This window comes from Alosa sapidissima, chromosome 17 (assembly GCF_018492685.1).
Source record: "Alosa sapidissima isolate fAloSap1 chromosome 17, fAloSap1.pri, whole genome shotgun sequence".
NCBI classification, from domain to species: domain Eukaryota; kingdom Metazoa; phylum Chordata; class Actinopteri; order Clupeiformes; family Clupeidae; genus Alosa; species Alosa sapidissima.
The window spans coordinates 34,745,960-34,765,480 of NC_055973.1; the positions used below are offsets into that span (position 1 = coordinate 34,745,960).

Here is a 19,521-nt window from a genome sequence, read left to right on the forward strand (position 1 = left end):
TGTGTGTAGAGTATAACCATAGCTATGTGTTGTGTGTGTGTCATTCACTCTGTTCGTCGGAAGACTATGAGAGTAGGCCGCAGACTTGTACATTCCAAAACATACTGTAAGCAGTGCTAGCCGTGTGTGTGTGAGAGAGAAGAGGAAGGGAGGGAGGGAGGGCCTTGTTTTTGGGCTGCTGTCTGGGAAGAAGAGAGACAGCTGGGAGGGGGAGGAGAGCAAGACAGGAAGAGGGGCAGAGAGGAGAGAGGGGGCAGGGGGGCACGGACGACAGGCAGAAAGAGTGAATGAGAGAGGGAGGAAGAGTGAGAGAGAAAGAGAGGAGAGAAGGGGCAGGGGAGCACGGACGACAGGCAGAAAGAGTGAATGAGAGAGGGAGGAAGAGTGAGAGAGAAAGAGAGGAGAGCAGCTTTAAGAAGTTCCACCCGCTGAGTTGAAGTGGGAGACAGAAAGGCACACAAGGAAAGGAGTGGAAGAGGGCAGGCGACGTGTAGCCTGGAGAAATCACAACGCACTCCCACACAACGGCCCCCCCTCTTCAGAACGCACTCCCACACCACAACGGCCCCCCCTCTTTGGGCCAGGGTGGGGCAGCCAACGAGAGACATGTACCTCTCGGCCAGTGAGGACTCTGACGGGGTGAGTTTGGAGACGCGGCCTCTTGTACCCACTACTCTCCCACATGCACCATTTCACTCTCTTGCTCACTCTCGTCTGAGTTTCACAGCACTGATTCTCTCTCTCTCTCTCTTGGTCTCTCTCTCTCTCCCTTGTCTCGTATCCCTGTTTCCCTCTCTTCCTCTCGGCTGCCGGAGGAATCGGCCCTTTTTCATCGAGCTCAGTTTGGAGAACACTGTTGGTGTGTGATGGTGTGTGTCCAGTGTGTGAAGAGGGTTGGACAAACTCAGGGCTTGTGGTCAGAGTTAGGGTTTGTCTTTGAACAAAGTGACGTTGTGTTGGTTGATTTGGTCACAGTTAAGGTTCGTATGTTTAACAAAGTGACGTGTTGGTTGATTTGTTGCTCGAGTTGCTTACTGTTGGGTTACTGTTGGGATAGGGTTACTGTTGTGAGTGAAAAGTAACAGAAGCTTGTGTGGCCAGTTTGGAATGTGTTGCATAAGAACCAGAGACCCAAACACACGCTCCACACACACACACATTAATACTGAGCACTAAGAAGACACACAATCCTTTTCAAACACTTTAACAAACTTTCATCCCTAAGGGTTCACCCATTACCTCTAAGGGGTTGAATTTCCCCTTGAATTTCCCCTGGGGATCAATGAAGTATCTATCTATCTATCTACTTCATGAAAACATGTCCAGTGGATTACGCTTATCCAACCCTCCATATGCTTATCCAACGCGTATCCAACCCTTCAAACGCTTATCCGACACATATCCAACCTTCCATCTATAATTCTGAATGGTCTAAAAATGCTTCCAAAAAATCAGCACCTGAGTTGTTCCATTGGTGATGTCCGAGTTATGGTTAGCGTCAGAGTTAGGGTTAGGGTCAGAGTTAGGGTTTGGGTTAGGGTTAAGTCTCTGCTGCAAGTTGCCAAGCATTTGTTTTATGTTGGATAACAGTTTCAAACAGCCTGAGTGTTTGAAAACATCTAAATAAGTGTTAAACATGTTTCAATGATTCATCAGTTATAAGTGTAGAACTACAGTTGATTTGGGATTCAAAAAAGTAGAAAATAGACATAACACACAAGAATCAGCACATCATGAGAATTTACTACAATATCTAGATAGATAGATAGATACTTTATTGATCCCCAAGGGGAAATTCAATATCTAGCTGGTTTTTGTATAGAATATTGCCATTAGTCACAAAAATGATATTCTGAATGATGTCTAAGCCTTTTTACACCTTTGTTTAAGGCTTAACCCTCATACTGGACATCGCAGTACAGGCTCTAACCTCAGGCAGCGTATAAAATTAACTTTTAAGGTGTGAATACTTACCGGCCAAAATATATTTTTACCGGCCACAAATTTTTTATAATAGTAAAATGGTATGACATTCTGTTAATTGTCCATCAATTAGTTAATTGTAAGTATGGACCTATATTAATGACTGTTTTCTGAGGCTGTTAGAAGAAATGTTATTTATTTTCAATCTCATCATACTGTATACAGTACACGTTACACCAGCATGCATTGCACACAGCATCGGCCATTCCTGTGAGACCTTGCACAGTTGGTGTCGAAGATATTGATTCGGCTGACACAGTAGCAATCGTAACCGCGTTGGCATCTTTCGTGGTCTTTGATCGTCTCTACTTTCATATTAGTGTTGCCGATAACAAATGAACATGTACGATGTGTTGAGTATTTGTCACAAATGCTGCAAGTCATTGACTTTTGTCACACTGTTGTATATTAGCCACTCTCTCCTCACCCCTGTTTCTGAAAAGCGCCATCTTTCACTGAATTTTCTTTTTGTATGATTCTCAGTTGTATGATTATTTTCGGCATTTCTTTTGACTGGCTGTTTTACACCAGCAATATGTCGCCACATACTTGTTAACATTGCTCCGATGATCTCTGACCGTCTCTGACTATGGAGTTACATTTGTTCCACTTTTATGAGCGAGATGTAGCACAATTTGATCGCAAAAGCGCATTTGAGCGCTGACTGACAAAACCAAACAAACGCACTTACATTTTTCGAATGTTGTTGAGTGACGTGGACAACCAGGGACAAATTCGAAAAATAAAACGCGAATCACACCAGCTGTCGTAATGTGTTTTACACCAGTAGAAGGCTAGTCTTGTGTGTACAGTACTAATAATTTATTGTTGAAGCAAGGAAGAGGCGTATTTTATCAGCCGGCCAATGGCGAGTAAGCCTATTTTTTTTATCCGCCAAAACATATTTTTACCCGCATTTGGCGAGTGGCCGGTGCTAGTTTTAAACCCTGCCCTCAGGTATACTGGATATTGCAGTAAAGACTCTAAACCTCAGGGGAAGTGGACAGTGACCTCACATGACCTTTCACCTTCCACATTGGTAGCAATGTTTTCCACTCCTCCCTAAATTAAAAATAAAACAAAATCAACTCAGAAGGTCTTGGTACATTTCAGAACAACAAATAAGGTCATACTCCACTAGACATGAGATTGATGCCTTTTCCCAAATCGATAATCAGAAAATGTTCCTGATGATTGTTAATAACTATCTGCACTTTTCATTAGACAAAACAGGCTGCTGCCTTCAGGCTTCTCAACATGCCCTCCATCATCTTTTCAGACCTACAGCCCAGAGACACCAAATCACGGCCAGAGCGCTGGCATCTTTCTGTGAGGTCCAGCAGATGGCCAAATTGTGTTGTTCCCGCACCAGTTTAAAGGGACACAATGTTTCCTAATATGTCACACTCTGCGGTCTAGTAGGGAGTTTCCTAATACGTCACACTCTGCTGTCCAGTAGGGATTCAAGAACAAGGGTCCATTGAGGCCATAGTGCTCTGATCGCGACACCCCAAAGTGTCCCCAGGCCTGAAAAACTGAGCTGTAAACACTCGTTGCTTAGTCTGAGCAGTACCAGTGTGTGGTACTAAGAACAGGAACAGCTGTCTATCCAAGAGCATCTTAGTCTTGGCCCGCAACACTGCCAGACCGACATCCACCTACAGTACGGGAGAGAGTGAAAGAGAGTTTGTGGGAGAGAGAGAGAGAGAGAGAGAGAGAGAGAGAGAGAGAGAGTATATGAGAGAGTATATGAGAGAGAGAGAGAGTATATGAGAGAGTATATGAGAGAGAGAGAGTATATGAGAGAGTATATGGGAGAGAGAGAGAGTATATGAGAGAGTATATGAGAGAGAGTATATGAGAGAGAGAGAGTATATGAGAGAGTATATGAGAGAGAGAGAGTATATGAGAGAGAGAGAGTATATGAGAGAGAGAGAGAGAGAGTATATGGGAGAGAGAGAGTATATGAGAGAGTATATGAGAGAGAGAGAGAGAGTATATGAGAGAGTATATGGGAGAGAGAGAGTATATGAGAGAGTATATGAGAGAGAGAGAGTATATGAGAGAGAGAGAGAGAGAGTATATGAGAGAGTATATGAGAGAGAGAGAGAGAGAGAGTATATGAGAGAGTATATGGGAGAGAGAGAGAGAGAGTATATGAGAGAGAGAGAGTATATGAGAGAGAGAGAGAGAGTATATGAGAGAGAGAGAGTATATGGGAGAGAGAGAGAGAGAGTATATGAGAGAGAGAGAGAGAGTATATGAGAGAGAGAGAGTATATGGGAGAGAGAGAGAGAGAGTATATGAGAGAGAGAGAGAGAGTATATGAGAGAGTATATGGGAGAGAGAGAGAGAGAGTATATGAGAGAGAGAGTATATGAGAGAGTATATGGGAGAGAGAGAGTATATGGGAGAGAGAGAGAGAGAGTATATGAGAGAGTATATGGGAGAGAGAGAGTATATGAGGGAGAGAGAGTATATGAGGGAGTATATGAGAGAGAGAGAGTATATGGGAGAGTGAGAGAGTATATGAGAGAGAGAGAGAGAGTGAAAGAGAGTGGGCATATGCGAGAGAGAGAGCGCATATGAGAGAGAGAGAGAGAGCACATGTGAGAGGGAAGAGGGTTTGGGGATTACAGCAGGAAGGTGCAGTGAATGATGGGGATTACAGCAGGAAGGTGCAGTTAATGATGGGGATTACAGCAGGAAGGTGCAGTGAATGATGGGGATTACAGCAGGAAGGTGCAGTGAATGATGGGGATTACAGCAGGAAGGTGCAGCAGGAAGGTGCAGTGAATAATGGGGATTACAGCAGGAAGGTGCAGCAGGAAGGTGCAGTGAATGATGGGGATTACAGCAGGAAGGTGCAGCAGGAAGGTGCAGTGAATGATGCAGGCAGCTCTTAGGTGAGGATGGAGTGGGATAGAAAGATGCCCAGGTGGGCTAGAGGAGTGTGTGTGTGTGTGTGTGTGCGGACCAGAGGGTGGGCTAGAGGAGTGTGTGTGTGTGTGTGTGTGTGTGGACCAGAGGGTGGGCTAGAGGAGTGTGTGTGTGTGTGTGTGTGCGGACCAGAGGGTGGGCTAGAGGAGTGTGTGTGTGTGTGTGTGCGGACCAGAGGGTGGGCTAGAGGAGTGTGTGTGTGTGTGTGTGCGGACCAGAGGGTGGGCTAGAGGAGTGTGTGTGTGTGTGTGTTGACCAGAGGGTGGGCTAGAGGAGTGTGTGTGTGTGTGTGTGTGTTGACCAGAGGGTGGGCTAGAGTGTGTGTGTGTGTGTGTGTGTGTGTGTGTGTGTGTGTGCGGACCAGAGGGTGGGCTAGAGGAGTGTGTGTGTGTGCGGACCAGAGGGTGGGCTAGAGGAGTGTGTGTGTGTGTGTGTGTGTTGACCAGAGGGTGGGCTAGAGGAGTGTGTGTGTGTGTGTGTGTGTGTTGACCAGAGGGTGGGCTAGAGGAGGGTGTGTGTGTGTGTGTGTGTGTGTTGACCAGAATGTGGGCTAGAGGAGTGTGTGTGCGTGTGTGTGTGCGGACCAGAGGGTGGGCTAGAGGAGTGTGTGTGTGTGTGTGTTGACCAGAGGGTGGGATAGAGGAGTGTGTGTGCGTGTGTGTGTGTTGACCAGAGGGTGGGCTAGAGGAGTGTGTATGTGCGTGTGCGGACCAGAGGGTGGGCTAGAGGAGTGTGTGTGTGTGTGTGTGTTGAGTAGAGGGTGGGCTAGAGGAGTGTCTCCCAAAGTCTGGCTCGCGACCCACGGGTGGGTCACAGGAGATTTTATTTGGGTCGCCAGCACAATTTATGTTGTGTTATAGGCCTAACTGATACCATTTGTCATTTGATACCAGGAAAGCTAACATTTTTCTATTAGGATGTAGTTTGTTAACTACCACGGTCACGGTTTTGTCATAAAAGCTCATGAAACTGGGGGACGAATGCATCGCAGAGGGGGTGCCAGAGCATGGATATTTACCTCTCAAAATGAAACCGTTCTGTGGTGCGCCTGCCATGTACCTCGCAGTTGCAAACGACATGAATCCGCCTATTTGCACAAACATTAACAGATACCAGCTCCTCAACTTTACCAATTAAAATCTAGTGACCATGCTGTCAACTAAAGCAGACATCCATAGACCGGACATAAGGCTATTCAATTTGCATGTAGATAGTTTCGATTGTAGATGCAATCTTTTAGCAACCTCCTCACATTCTTATTTCTGATTTAAAATTCACAATTTAAAATTCGCTACAATTTAAATGGACATTTTAAACACTATTCCTCTCGTTTTCTACCTCGCTAACTCCAAAGTAAAGGCTCATTCTTCTGGCTATTGTGCAAAAGCCTCTTGTTCTGATATAACGACTATACAATATAATATAATACAACAATACAATATAAAGACTTGAGTTTTTTGCTGTTTACATCGGAATTGACGTCCACAGTGTTATGGACCCATTTGTCTGCAACGCAACGTAGCCTACAATTTTTTTTTGAAATACAGGAACAGCTTACTATGCTGACGAATGATGACTGCGCAACATGCGAGAATTTCCCCAATCTTTTCAGTAGTCATTTCCAACTTTTCACGCTGATGGTGCTCAAAATGCAACACAACCGTGTTCAAAGCAGGATCTATCTATCTAGATCCTAGGCTATAGCAATGCATGGTTGGGGAAGGCATAGAAAAGTTGGAGAACCTGTGGCCTAAAACAATATTGGTGGTTGCAGGGTAGATTTGAAGTGAAATGGGTCGCGATGGTCTGTCATTTTTAAAAAGTGGGTCCCCAGAAAAAAAGTTTGGGAAACACTGGGCTAAAGGAGTGTGTGTGTGTGTGTGTGTGCAGACCAGAGGGTGGGCTAGAGGAGTGTGTGTGTGTGTGTGTTGACCAGAGGGTGGGCTAGAGGAGTGTGTGTGTGTGTGTGTGTTGACCAGACGGTGGGCTAGAGTGTGTGTGTGTGTGTGTGTGTGTGTGTGTTTGCGGACCAGAGGGTGGGCTAGAGTGTGTGTGTGTGTGTGTGTGTTTGCGGACCAGAGGGTGGGCTAGAGGAGTGTGTGTGTGTGTGTTGACCAGAGGGTGGGCTAGAGGAGTGTGTGTGTGTGTGTGTGTGTGTGTGTGTTGACCAGAGGGTGGGCTAGAGGAGTGTGTGTGTGTGTTGACCAGAGGGTGGGCTAGAGGAGTGTGTGTGTGTGTTGACCAGAGGGTGGGCTAGAGGAGTGTGTGTGCGTGTGTGTGTGTGTGTGTGTTGACCAGAGGGTGGGCTAGAGGAGTGTGTGTGTGTGTGTGTGTTGACCAGAGGGTGGGCTAGAGGAGTGTGTGTGCGTGTGTGTGTGTGTGTGTGCGGACCAGAGGGTGGGCTAGAGGAGTGTGTGTGTGTGTGTGCGGACCAGAGGAGGAGGGGGAATGAAGAGAGAGACGTGAGTAGGGGAGGAGGAGAGAGATGCAAGTGGAGGATGTGGGCTGTGTGAGGGGAGGGGAGGGGAGACGTGGTGCTGCTGGGGAGATGGGCTGGAGGCTCCTGTGTTGCTGTTGCGTTAGCATCTGAGACTGATGCTGGGGAGATGGGCTGGAGGCTCCTGTGTTGCTGTTGCGTTAGCATCTGAGACTGATGCTGGGGAGATGGGCTGGAGGCTCCTGTGTTGCTGTTGCGTTAGCATCTGAGACTGATGCTACACGGCTGTGATGAGACAGGGGAGAGGCATGGGGTAGCCAGCGTAGGACAGAACTCACAGGAGGGCAGAGCTGCAGCTGTGATCCTAGAGCAAGGAGAGCTAGGACTGCTGATCACATACACTCACACACATATATACACGCACGCACGCACACACACACACCAGCAAAAGCAGCTGCTTTCATGGATTTGTGGTCCAGCGCAGCCACGACGGCTCCTCACCGACTGCTGCAGCAGGAAGGAGGTCGCTGATGAGTCTTCAGAATCAAAGCTACGTGGAGTCAGCATGCGCGCACACACACCTGCAGAGGAGAGGCTCATCGCTGCTGACCCATGCAGTCCCCCTCAGAGAGAAGCATGTGACCTCTGGACATCACATGCCCGATAAGAACACTCTGAGCTCAACAGAAAGCTCCCGGCTGATACTTATATCCTTGGATGGTGATCCACTGGGGTGATACTCGTGCCCTTGGATGGTGTTCCACTGACTCTGGAGCCTGAAAAATAGCTTTCAAATGTGCAGTGTTATGTTTCACCAGTGGTGCTAGCAATAACATGCATCTGTGCTAGTTGTAGCATTAGCAATAACATCAGTCTCATGGCTAACTAAAGAGCTTGTAGCAGCATCATTGCTAACAGTAAAGGTAGTAGGTCTGCCTGATCTGGCAGAAGTGTTAGTAGTAGCATTAGTGGCAGGGATGTTGCTAGCTTAACTATTATGTTAATTGCAATGCTAACAGTAGCAGCATTGTAAGCAGTAGTGATTGGACATCTGCAGATTGTGGTGCCTATAGCTTTTCTTTTCAGGTTTGAAGATGCTGATAGCACCACAACACTGCAGAGATATCTGTGCCATTAGATGTGTTAATGGTTTGGTTAAGAGAGGCCATCAGTAGCTTAAAATGAATCAGGTGCCTTTGGGGCCGCAGCTGTTGCTTCCCTGTTGCATGAATGTTACTTGACACCCAATCAAATTAGTGCAAACTGTAGCCAAGTCAGTACTAGCACCCATTACAATTATCCTTGATCCAGGGTTAGCTTGTGCATTAGGGTTAGCTTGGCTAAACTTAGCTGTGCATTAGGGTTAGCTTGTGCATTAGTGTTAGCTTGGCTATGCTTAGCTGTGCATTAGGGTTAGCTTGGCTATGCTTAGCTGTGCATTAGGGTTAGCTTGGCTATGCTTAGCTGTGGGTTAAGGTTAAGGTTATCTTGGTTGGGCTCAGCGATGATATTCTTGACATCTGTATAGTAATGATAGTGTGGTTGCAGGTCAAGTTGCAGCATTAATGCTGGTTTGGTCAGCTCTGACTTCACTGATCAGGTGTGATCTGATTGGCTGATGAAGGCTTCCTGGATCAGACTGCTGAAAAGAGCAAAGGGGGGGCAACTGAAGAACTCTGACATATGTGTAAGGCCCTGTAATGTGTGTGTGTGTGTGTGTGTAAGGCCCTGTAATGTATGTGTGTGTGTGTAAGGCCCTGTAATGTGTGTGTGTGTGTGTGTAAGGCCCTGTAATGTATGTGTGTGTGTGTGTGTGTAAGGCCCTGTAATGTGTGTGTGTATGTGTGTGTGTAAGGCCCTGTAATGTGTGTGTGTGTGTAAGGCCCTGTAATGTGTGTGTGTGTAAGGCCCTGTAATGTGTGTGTGTGTGTGTGTAAGGCCCTGTAATGTTACATTACATTACATTTGGCTGACGCTTTTTAACCAAAGCGACTAACAACAATAATAAGTATAGTATAAAGTATGTATATATACTCCTTTGATCCCGTGAGGGACAGTGAGGTGAAGCACACACTAATCCCGGCGCAGCGGTGCTTGGGGAGCAGTGAGGGGTTAGGTGCTTAAGGGCACTTCAGCCGCGCCTACTGCTCAGGGTTGTTCGAACAGGCAACCCTCCGGTTACAAGTCCGAAGTGCTAACCAGTAGGCCACGGCTGCCCCCGTGTGTGTGTGTGTATTAGGCCCCTGCAATGTGTGTGTATGTGTGTTCATATGTTTAAGGCCCTGTAATGTGTGTGTGTGTGTGTGTGTAAGGCCCTGTAATGTATGTCTGTGTGTGTGTAAGGCCCTGTAATGTGTGTGTGTGTCTGTAAGGCCCTGTAATGTATGTGTCTGTGTGTGTAAGGCCCTGTAATGTGTGTGTGTGTGTGTAAGGCCCTGTAATGTATGTGTGTGTGTGTGTGTGTGTGTGTGTTCATGTGTGTGCTTTGAAATGTAGCATATTTCCCTTGTTGACAAAAGGAGTGTGTATAAACATCTATGCAAATTCCCTGGTCCTATGTGTGTGTGTGCCAATTCCCTGGCCCTATGTGTGTGTGTGCAAATTCCCTGGTCCTATGTGTGTGTGTGCAAATTCCCTGGTCCTATGTGTGTGTGGCAGAGAGAAAGACACGGTTACAGGGAGTCTGTGGAGTTGAACTGATCTGGCACGCACTGCTAATGAATAATGGAAATGTGTGTGTGTGTAAGGCCCTGTAATCTATGTGGCTCTAGCACGCACTGCTGATGAATAATGTATAGATGTGTTGCCAGGGAAGCGAATAGTGCATGTGCACGTTACATGCGCTTGAGTGGCGGATGCTGTAATGTTTGCGTCTGTGTGTGTGGTATTGAAAATGCACAATTGTACATTTCAATTCTCTTAAACATACAGAGGGCAATGTACTTTGTGTTGGACAAAACATGTCTAAACATGTCATGTAATCTAACCTATAAATGCGGCTCCCCTTGTTGAGAGAGGCTTTACCTGCGTCCACCTGTGTCCAGTGAGGACCTGTAGAAGCACACCTGTGTCTGTCGGGCTCATCGTTCTGACATCCCATTATTCCGACAACTCAGTAGACTGATTGTTCCGACATTCTATTAGTCCAACAGCCTGTTATTCCAACAACACAAAAGCCATTACGCCAGTGTCCCATTGGTCCAACCGTACTGCAATCTTTCACCCACAGCTGTCTCAATTAATTTAATTAATTTAGAGTCCAATAATTTGGTTCTCTGGTTATAGTTGGACTGACCCCTGCACTACTGACCCCGCACTACTGACCCCTGCACTACTGACCCCGCACTACTGCACTACTGACCCCTGCACTACTGACCCCGCACTACTGACCCCTGCACTACTGACCCCGCACTACTGACCCCTGCACTACTGACCCCGCACTACTGCACTACTGACCCCTGCACTATGATGTCCAGAGCTCACTGGGCTTTGTGTTGTTGGAGTCTTGGGCTGTCTGACCAGACCAGCGCAGATCTGTTGGATTATTGAGTTGCTGGAACAATGGCACTGGATATGTTGTGTTTTATCTGATGTGTGTGTGGTGTGGTGTGGTGTTTGTGTGGTGTGTGTGTGTGCGTGTGCGTGGTGTGTGTGCGTGTGTGTGTATGTGTGGTGTGTGTGCGTGTGCGTGGTGTGTGTGTGTGTGTTTGTATGTGTGGTGTGTGTGCGTGTGGTGTGTGTGTGTGTTCCAGGGCTCAGCAGACTCATACACCAGCCGTCCATCTGACTCGGACGTGTCTGTAGAAGATGATAAAGAAGCCGAGAGACAAGCGCAGACGCAGCTAGACAATGCTAAGGTAACACACACACACACACACACAGAGACAAGCGCAGACGCAGCTAGACAATGCTAAGGTAACACACACACACACACACACAGACAAGCGCAGACGCAGCTAGACAATGCTAAGGTAACACACACACACACACACACACAGAGACAAGCACAGACACAGCTAGACAATGCTAAGGTAACACACACACACACACACACACACACACAGAGACAAGCGCAGACGCAGCTAGACAATGCTAAGGTAACACACACACACAGAGACAAGCACAGACACAGCTAGACAATGCTAAGGTAACACACACACACACACACACACACACAGACAAGCGCAGACGCAGCTAGACAATGCTAAGGTAACACACACACACACACAGAGACAAGCGCAGACGCAGCTAGACAATGCTAAGGTAACACACACACACACACACACACACAGAGACAAGCGCAGACGCAGCTAGACAATGCTAAGGTAACACACACACACACACACACAGAGACAAGCGCAGACGCAGCTAGACAATGCTAAGGTAACACACACACACACACACACACACAGACAAGCGCAGACGCAGCTAGACAATGCTAAGGTAACACACACACACACACACACACAGAGACAAGCGCAGACGCAGCTAGACAATGCTAAGGTAACACACACACACACACACACACACACAGAGACAAGCACAGACACAGCTAGACAATGCTAAGGTAACACACACACACACACAGAGACAAGCACAGACACAGCTAGACAATGCTACGGTAACACACACACACACACACACACACACACACACACACACACACACACACACACACACACACACACACACACACACACACACACACACACACACACACACACACAGAGACAAGCGCAGACGCAGCTAGACAATGCTGCAAAAACACACTTTAATGACTTTAATAACAGACAGAACTTACATGGTAAACAGAGAGACAAGCCGACAAGGAACAGAGAAACAGGAGGGTAGAAATACACATACCAATTAACAGAAAGACAGAGGACTGGACGAAACCAACGAGACAATAACAGGGAACAGGTGAGGAGGCAGAAATGGAGGGAAAAACTAACAAAACAGGAAGCACAGACCAAATAAGGAGATGGGGCAGAGACAAAGACAGGTGACAGGCAGGTAACACAAAGCACATGTATGGGGAACAGGCAAAAACAAACACAGGACAATACACAAAATGGCCACCATCCAAAAATCACACACACACAGACAGAGACAAGCGCAGACCCAGCTAGCCAATGCTAAGGTAACACACACACACACACACACACAGTGCAGCAATTTTGAAGGTGCATTTCTCACACCCACACACAAACCAAGCTAGATAGATAGATACAGTAAATATATAGAGATAGAAGGTTTGGCTTGTGGAACTATAGGCTACATGGTCCTCGCTTTAGATTGGGGGGCTGCAAAATGTACTAAAAATAGGTAAGAGGTCTTATAAGCGTATTAGTTATCCACCTCTTTGTCTTACAGTGGGCAGTGCTTCGAATTGGCCAGCTTCACTCGCGGTCTGCGCGTGGGAACACGCGGTATCACGCGACTTTAATTTGTATTTTTCCAGTGAGACGCTGCAACAACCCAAACAACCGGTAGATGGCTCAAGTGAGCAGGGTGTCTCGTAAAAAGAAATGGAGCCTGGAAAACCCTACACAGACTTCACTACAGACTTTAGCAGACTGGTTTAGAAATAATGTAATAGCCAGAAATATGCCTGCCCTGCCCTAATAAAGAAATATTTGGTTAACTGCGAGTGAATCCCGTTTGCAGCCGTAGAGACGCAGGACAAATGAAACATTCTGGTTTTCTCCGAGTGCAACGATGATAGACAGACATCATTTGGACAAAATATAGAGTATTAACCTCCGTTGCTCAGCCAAATGCCTTCCTTTTACGTCCTGTTATCACGGAGTTAGGCCTACAGGCGATAAACGATTTTTGATGGTCACAAGTTTACTTCATTAGGGACTGTTCGTTATTTATTTAAGGGGCTACCGGAGGAGTTTGGGGAGCATTAGTCCAAAAAGACGTGACCCTCCCTCGCCAGCAATACATTTTTCTATGACCCTCCAAAGTGATTATGAAAAAATCACTGTCAACTTTTTCCGGGTTTATCGCCTACTGTATTTTAACGTTTTCACATATTTGGCCATAAGCCGTTTATCATAGGCTATCACGAAACCAAACTACAAAGGCGAACACTTTAACAGGGGGAATTAATTGGACATGAATCATGCTGAACGCTATTTCGCTACCTTAGAATAATAAGGTTCTATCTGCGTTTTGAGTAGGTACAACCGGGACGATTGAAACGGGGACGAATGAAACATTCGTTTTCTCCGAGTGCAACGATGATAGACAGTCATCATTTGGACAAAACATGGAGCATATTAACCTCCGTTGCTCAGCCAAATGCCTTCCTGTTACGTCCTGGTATCACGGAGTTACGAGCGATAAATGATTTTTGATGGTCACAAGTTTACTTCATTACCGGTTTATTTTTTTGGATTATTAAAGAGTGTTTTTCATTTAAAGGTTTGACTTCGTGCTTATTCAGAAGAGCATTTAGTGCTCTCCCCAATCCCAGACGTTCACATTGCATGTTTGTTTGTAATGGATGCAACCGCGAGATAGGCTATGCGTTTGACAATAAGTTGTTAACAGAACCAAGACATATAGCCCAGCAGCAATCTAGGGACTGATCGTTATTTATTGAAGGGGCCACCGGAGGAATTTTGAGTGCTTCATTTGGAAGTTGCATGACCCTCTCTTGCCTGCTAGAAATTGTTCAATGACCCTCCGACAGAATTGTTAAAAAAATACATGACCCTCCCCTGCCAATTGTCTTCCGCCCGCGCCACAACCACACACTTTGTGATAACATTCTTAAATCAATCTTTCCCGTGAGCTTGCATGCTACCAGTCCTTCCTTTTCAAATGTGTTGTGCCTGTTTGCACAATTTCACAAATAATCATATGTGATTAATAGTATGACAAATAATCCCTGTGCACGGGGACCGAAACAATGCATGCCAGGGTACTTGGAACATAATACATTTGACAAAGGACAGATGAATGTTGCTAGTGACAAAATATTAACTTTCAGTGTTTTACGATGTCTTTGTCATGGGGAAGTGTTTTTCCCCATGCATTTATTCTAGGTTACTGTCAGTGACTGCCGTGAGAGAAGCGGGTTCTGTGTTTCGTTCATGTCAGTGACTGACGCGAGAGAAGCGGGGTCTGTGTTGTGTTGTGTTGCGTTGCGTTAATTTATTTTCATTGGGCATACCGTGCCGTGCCGTCCACAGCTCTTCAGTTCTGACAAAGCCAAAATTACTCCTTTTGAAACAATGAGTGCAGGAAGGGGGGGGGGGTGTCCCAAGCAGCTTTCAGCCATAAGGCTACTTTGAGAACATTTCAATTCACCCGACACTAATATTCAAAATGTTGAAAACTATTTTGGCATAGCCTATAAAGCAGTTTAATTAAATGGAATGTTAGTTGTAAACAAACGAGCTACTTGGTGAGGCTTGGCCTCACAGATGCGCTCGTGCCTTAGATGGCAGGAAAAATCTTCACGATAGGCCTATTAACTAACCACCCGATTCACGTTGGCTGGGGGGAAGGGGGGCCATCAGACAATTGTGCCCAGTTAATCCGGCCCTTCCCCCAAAAAATCACACCTTCCCACCTCTGACAGCTTAAAAGAAGTCAAGAGGACTCCTTACTCACAGACCTATTCACAAACCTGCGGTTTTGAAATCTATGCAGCTACAGGAGCTTCCAATCGCGAGGAAGCAATTTTGCATTGTAGGCATAACTAACATGCAATAACGCCGCCAACAACAACCAAAACTAGGCTAGTCATTGTCAACATGTAAATTAAATGTAACATTATTGTGAATCAAATTAAAATGTTCTCTTTTGCAAACGTAGGCATAGTAACAGAATAATTTAATAATGTTACAAGATACTACATCAATCCGTATGTTTCATTGGGCTACTAGGCTATTTGTTTTGCCTTGATTCATTTAGGCTAGGCCTTTTTATTCAGGGGCCATATTCACAAAGAATTTTAAGGCTAAAAGTAGCTCCTAACTGGCGAATTTAGGAGCAACTCCTAAAAATAATGGGCGTGTCACTCCTAACTTTAGGACTCCTAATTTTTTCACAAAAAGTAATTCACGAAGCATTTTAGACCTAAAAGTAGCACCTAAGTCTGGGACAGCTTAAGTCGAGAGGACTCCTAACTCACTAAGACCTATTCATAAACAGCTTTTTTGTGGCATTTTACGTTGCGATGTTTTGAAATAGCCTATGTGCAACAGGAGCTTCCAATTGCGAGGGAACAATTTTGCATTCATAAAAGGGATGCAATAACGCCACCAACAACAACACAAACTACTCATTGTTAACATGGAAATGAAATGTAACGTTTCATTGTGAATCTAATTAAAATGTTCTCCTCTTTGCAAACGTAGCCTAGAGATATGGTGACAGATTAATTTAATAAATGTTGCAAAGGTAGGCTACTGCATCAATCCATAGGCCTATGTTTCATTAGGCTACTAAGCTATTTGTTTTGCCTTACTCTTTATTCATTTAGGCTAGGCCTTTTTATTCAGTTATTAATCATCTTCCGTCCTTCACACTACTTGTGTAGCGCACGCATTCTCCGACCTGTCACCTGTCAGTCATCATCGGAAGAGAGGTGTTTGGAATTCCCGCTTTACAATCGTCAGCCAATCAAGGTGGTCACTTCAGTCAAGCTCGTGCATGAGTAATGACGTCATCCATAGCCACGAAGACTCACTCCTAGTTTAGGAGTTGTCTGAAAGGCTTTGTGAATAACTTTTAAGAGAAAACTCCAATCTAAAATCTTTAAGTGCGATTTAGGAGTAGCCTACTCCTAGTAGTAAGATAAAAGCCTTTGTGAATAGCCTACGGCCCCAGTTATTCATCATCTTCCGTCCTTGTGTAGCGCACGCATTCTGAGACCTGTCACTCATCATCGTAAGGGATGTCCCCCGCTGACCACCTCACACATTTCTCTAGATTTTGCAACGAACTTACATGACACAATGGCATAAAATATGCCAGTTTTAGGACACAGAATAATGTTTGTAATGATACCAGGTAGGCCAGGTATTGTCGAAGGTGCATGGTGAAGTGAAATTCTTACCTTGGAAAACAAACATTTGCCGATATCATCGCCGATCATCAGAATATTGCAATAGATTCTGTGTTCTGGACTGCAGGTAACTTGTTAAGCCAGTGGTTATCAAACTTTTATTTCATTCCCCACTTTGATCAAGGGGCATGACTGATGATAGTGGAGATAACGTGTTATCCCGAGGCTTTTGCAAGTCAGCATCTTCGACGGTAGTCTATTAAAAATTAAAAAAAGTTTTCGATGTCCCAAATGGAGAGCCATACTTTATTGTTTTTAACGATCTCTATGCTACTCACAAAAATGTAGGCATGGGGACATGATGAAGTAGGTTATCCAACTGTCGTGTGTTAAATTATTGTGATTAAGAGCCAGTGGTTTTCAAACATTATGTGTGACTCGGACATCTAACTAAATGCAACAGGCTCATATCGTCCTCGCATTCGCAAAATGAGGACCAGTGTTTTGTCAAATTGCAAATAGCTATTCGTTTTAACTATTTTTTTTTATGATAGTAGCCTATACAAAAAGCACTTTATACTATCTTAATATTGGAATATGGGGAGGGAAGTGGCGCGTCTGCAGTCAGCCAAATATGAATGTAATTCTGCGGCATAAAGCAGATGTAATTGTTTACAGAAAAATGAATATGACATGTCAAGCAGTCAATTGACTACATTGCAGTCAAGAAGTAGGGCAAATTAATTTACGAAACCAAAACGTGGGTCATAGTTGTCTAAGCCTCTATTGCGTAGCCTGTTAAAAACGTCGCCAGATAGTATTAAATCGGCAACAACATTGTTTTCTGCAGAAGCCTACCCAAGGCTACAGATTAATTCTGAACAGTTATTTCTCTACTGGCTCAATTATCACACCACTGTTTTGATTTGCGTAGTTGCGTTAACCCCAACACTGACAATAATGTAGACGGCAAATTTCGATATCGATTTTCGTGTAGTCAAGCCTTAAGCCATACCCAAGTAGCCTAAATCGAGGTAATGTTTAATTATGCATGATTTATTTTGTTATTGAATTCGTAGGCTGGGATTACTCTCGGCAACAATTATGTAAGGGACGGCAGGCAGAGCGATGTACAGTGGCAGAGCGACGCACAGTGGCTGAAAGTGGTACTAAAGCTTCTCGCAGCTTCACGCCGCGTAATGCGCGAATGAAGTGGTCATTTGAAAGCGATGCCCACTGTATACACCATTAACAAGCTGTTTGTTAACACTTACAAGCTGCATGTTAAAGGAGAATTCCGGTGTGATATTGACCTAAAGTGTATCGAAACATGATACCGAGTGTGAACGTATGTCTCATAGCCCATCTCGGTTTGTCCCCTGCACTCCAAAATCTGGCGCTAGTTAGCCGATGCTACCAACATCTTTTTCAATAGTGGTGCTTCGGCATCGGGCTAGCCATGCAAATAAATCACTGTTTTACACCCATTTACGAGGCTCAATGTATCTCCACACTTCATTGGTAGACTTCCGAGGGCCCTGACATTTAAAACGAGACATTGAGAACTTTGAAAAAGCACTGGTAGTTTACTTACAAGACGATTTATACAGACAGTATCTTCACGAAGTTTAGCGTTTGCAGCCATCTTGAATTTAGTCACGATAAGTCGAGCAACGATTAAGAATGAACAGCTATGATAAGGGATCAGATTCCAAAAATAATTCAGTGGAAATGCATGGATTCCAGTTGCTGCTACTGGAAGAAACTGGAATCCATGCATTTCCACTGAATTATTTTTGGAATCTGATCCCTTATCATACCTGTTCATTCTTACTCGTTGCTCGACTTATCGTGACTAAATTCAAGATGGCTGCAAACGTTAAACTTCGTGAAGATACTGTCTGTATAAATCGTCTTGTAAGTAAACTACCAGTGCTTTTTCAAAGTTCTCAATGTCTCGTTTTAAATGTCAGGGCCCTAGGAAGTCTACCAATGAAGTGTGGAGATATATTGAGCCTCGTAAATGGGTGTAAAACAGTGATTTATTTGCATGGCTAGCCCGATGCCGAAGCACCACTACTGAAAAAGTTGTTGGTAGCATCGGCTAACTAGCGCCAGATTTTGGAGTGCAGGGGACAAGTCGAGATGGGCTATGAGACATACGTTCACACTCGGTATCATGTTTCAATACACTTTAGGTCAATATCACACCGGAATTCTCCTTTAACTGTTAACAAATATTCTTGCAAGTAACTTAAAAGGCTGTTTGTTAACACTTACAGTGGGCAGTGCTTCGACTTGGCCAGCTTCCCTCGCGGTCCGCACGCGGGATCACGCGGCATCGCGCGACTTTAATTTGTATTTTTCCAGTGACGCTGCAACCACGCTGCAACAACCGGCAGAGGTCTCAAGTGAGCAGGGTGTTTCGTTAAAAGAAATGGAGCTGGAAAACCCTACACAGACTTCACTACAGACTTTAGCAGACTGGTTTAGAAATAATGTAATAGCCAGAAATATGCCTGCCCTGCCCTAATAAAGAAATATTTGGTTAACGGCGAGTGAATCCCGTTTGCAGGCGTAGAAGAAACGCAGGACAAATTAAACATTCTGTTTTTTTCCGAGTGCAACGATGATAGACAGACATCATTTGGACAAAATATAGAGCATATTAACCTCCGTTGCTCAGCCAAATGCCTTCCTGTTACGTCCTGTTATCACAGAGTTACAGGCGATTTTTGATGGTCACTTCAAGTTTACTTCATTAGCGTTTATTTTTTTGATTATTAAAGAGTGTTTTTCATTTAAAGGCTTGACTTTGTGCTTATACAGAAGAGTATTTAGTGCTCTCCCGAATCCCAGACATTCACATTGCATGTTTGTTTGTAATGGATGCAGGGGCGCAGGAGATATTTTGAAAGTGAGGGGGACCAAATTATGAACACAAACCCATAGTGAGATCAGATTTCCAGATATCGGATCGCCACCTCTGGCCCACTTTCGACCATCATATTTTAATTTGCCAAAATATTAAGATAATACCATTGATTGTTTTCTAAATATTTTTTGATAAAAATGGTCAAAACTGTGAGATGAGCACAACGCCAGATCTGCCCTCAGACCAGCTTCTTGCTAT

At 44.9% G+C, this 19,521-nt stretch overlaps 1 protein-coding gene across 3 annotated transcripts in view; it reads left to right on the forward strand.

Annotated features, from left to right (window-relative positions):
• The first annotated feature begins 292 nt into the window (after positions 1–292).
• Positions 293–19,521, forward strand: part of cacnb2a (calcium channel, voltage-dependent, beta 2a) — a 67,973-nt gene continuing 48,744 nt past the window's right edge. Inside the window, exons 1-2 of one of the 3 annotated variants that reach the window (XM_042067303.1) lie at positions 293–639; positions 11,113–11,217. In XM_042067303.1, coding sequence (XP_041923237.1) covers positions 607–639; positions 11,113–11,217 — 138 coding nt within the window. In that variant the 5' untranslated portion in view covers positions 293–606. Of the gene's footprint in view, positions 640–7,518; positions 9,048–11,112; positions 11,218–11,833; positions 11,864–19,521 lie in introns of those variants that run through there. The other 2 variants (XM_042067304.1, XM_042067305.1) reach the window with 2 other exon arrangements.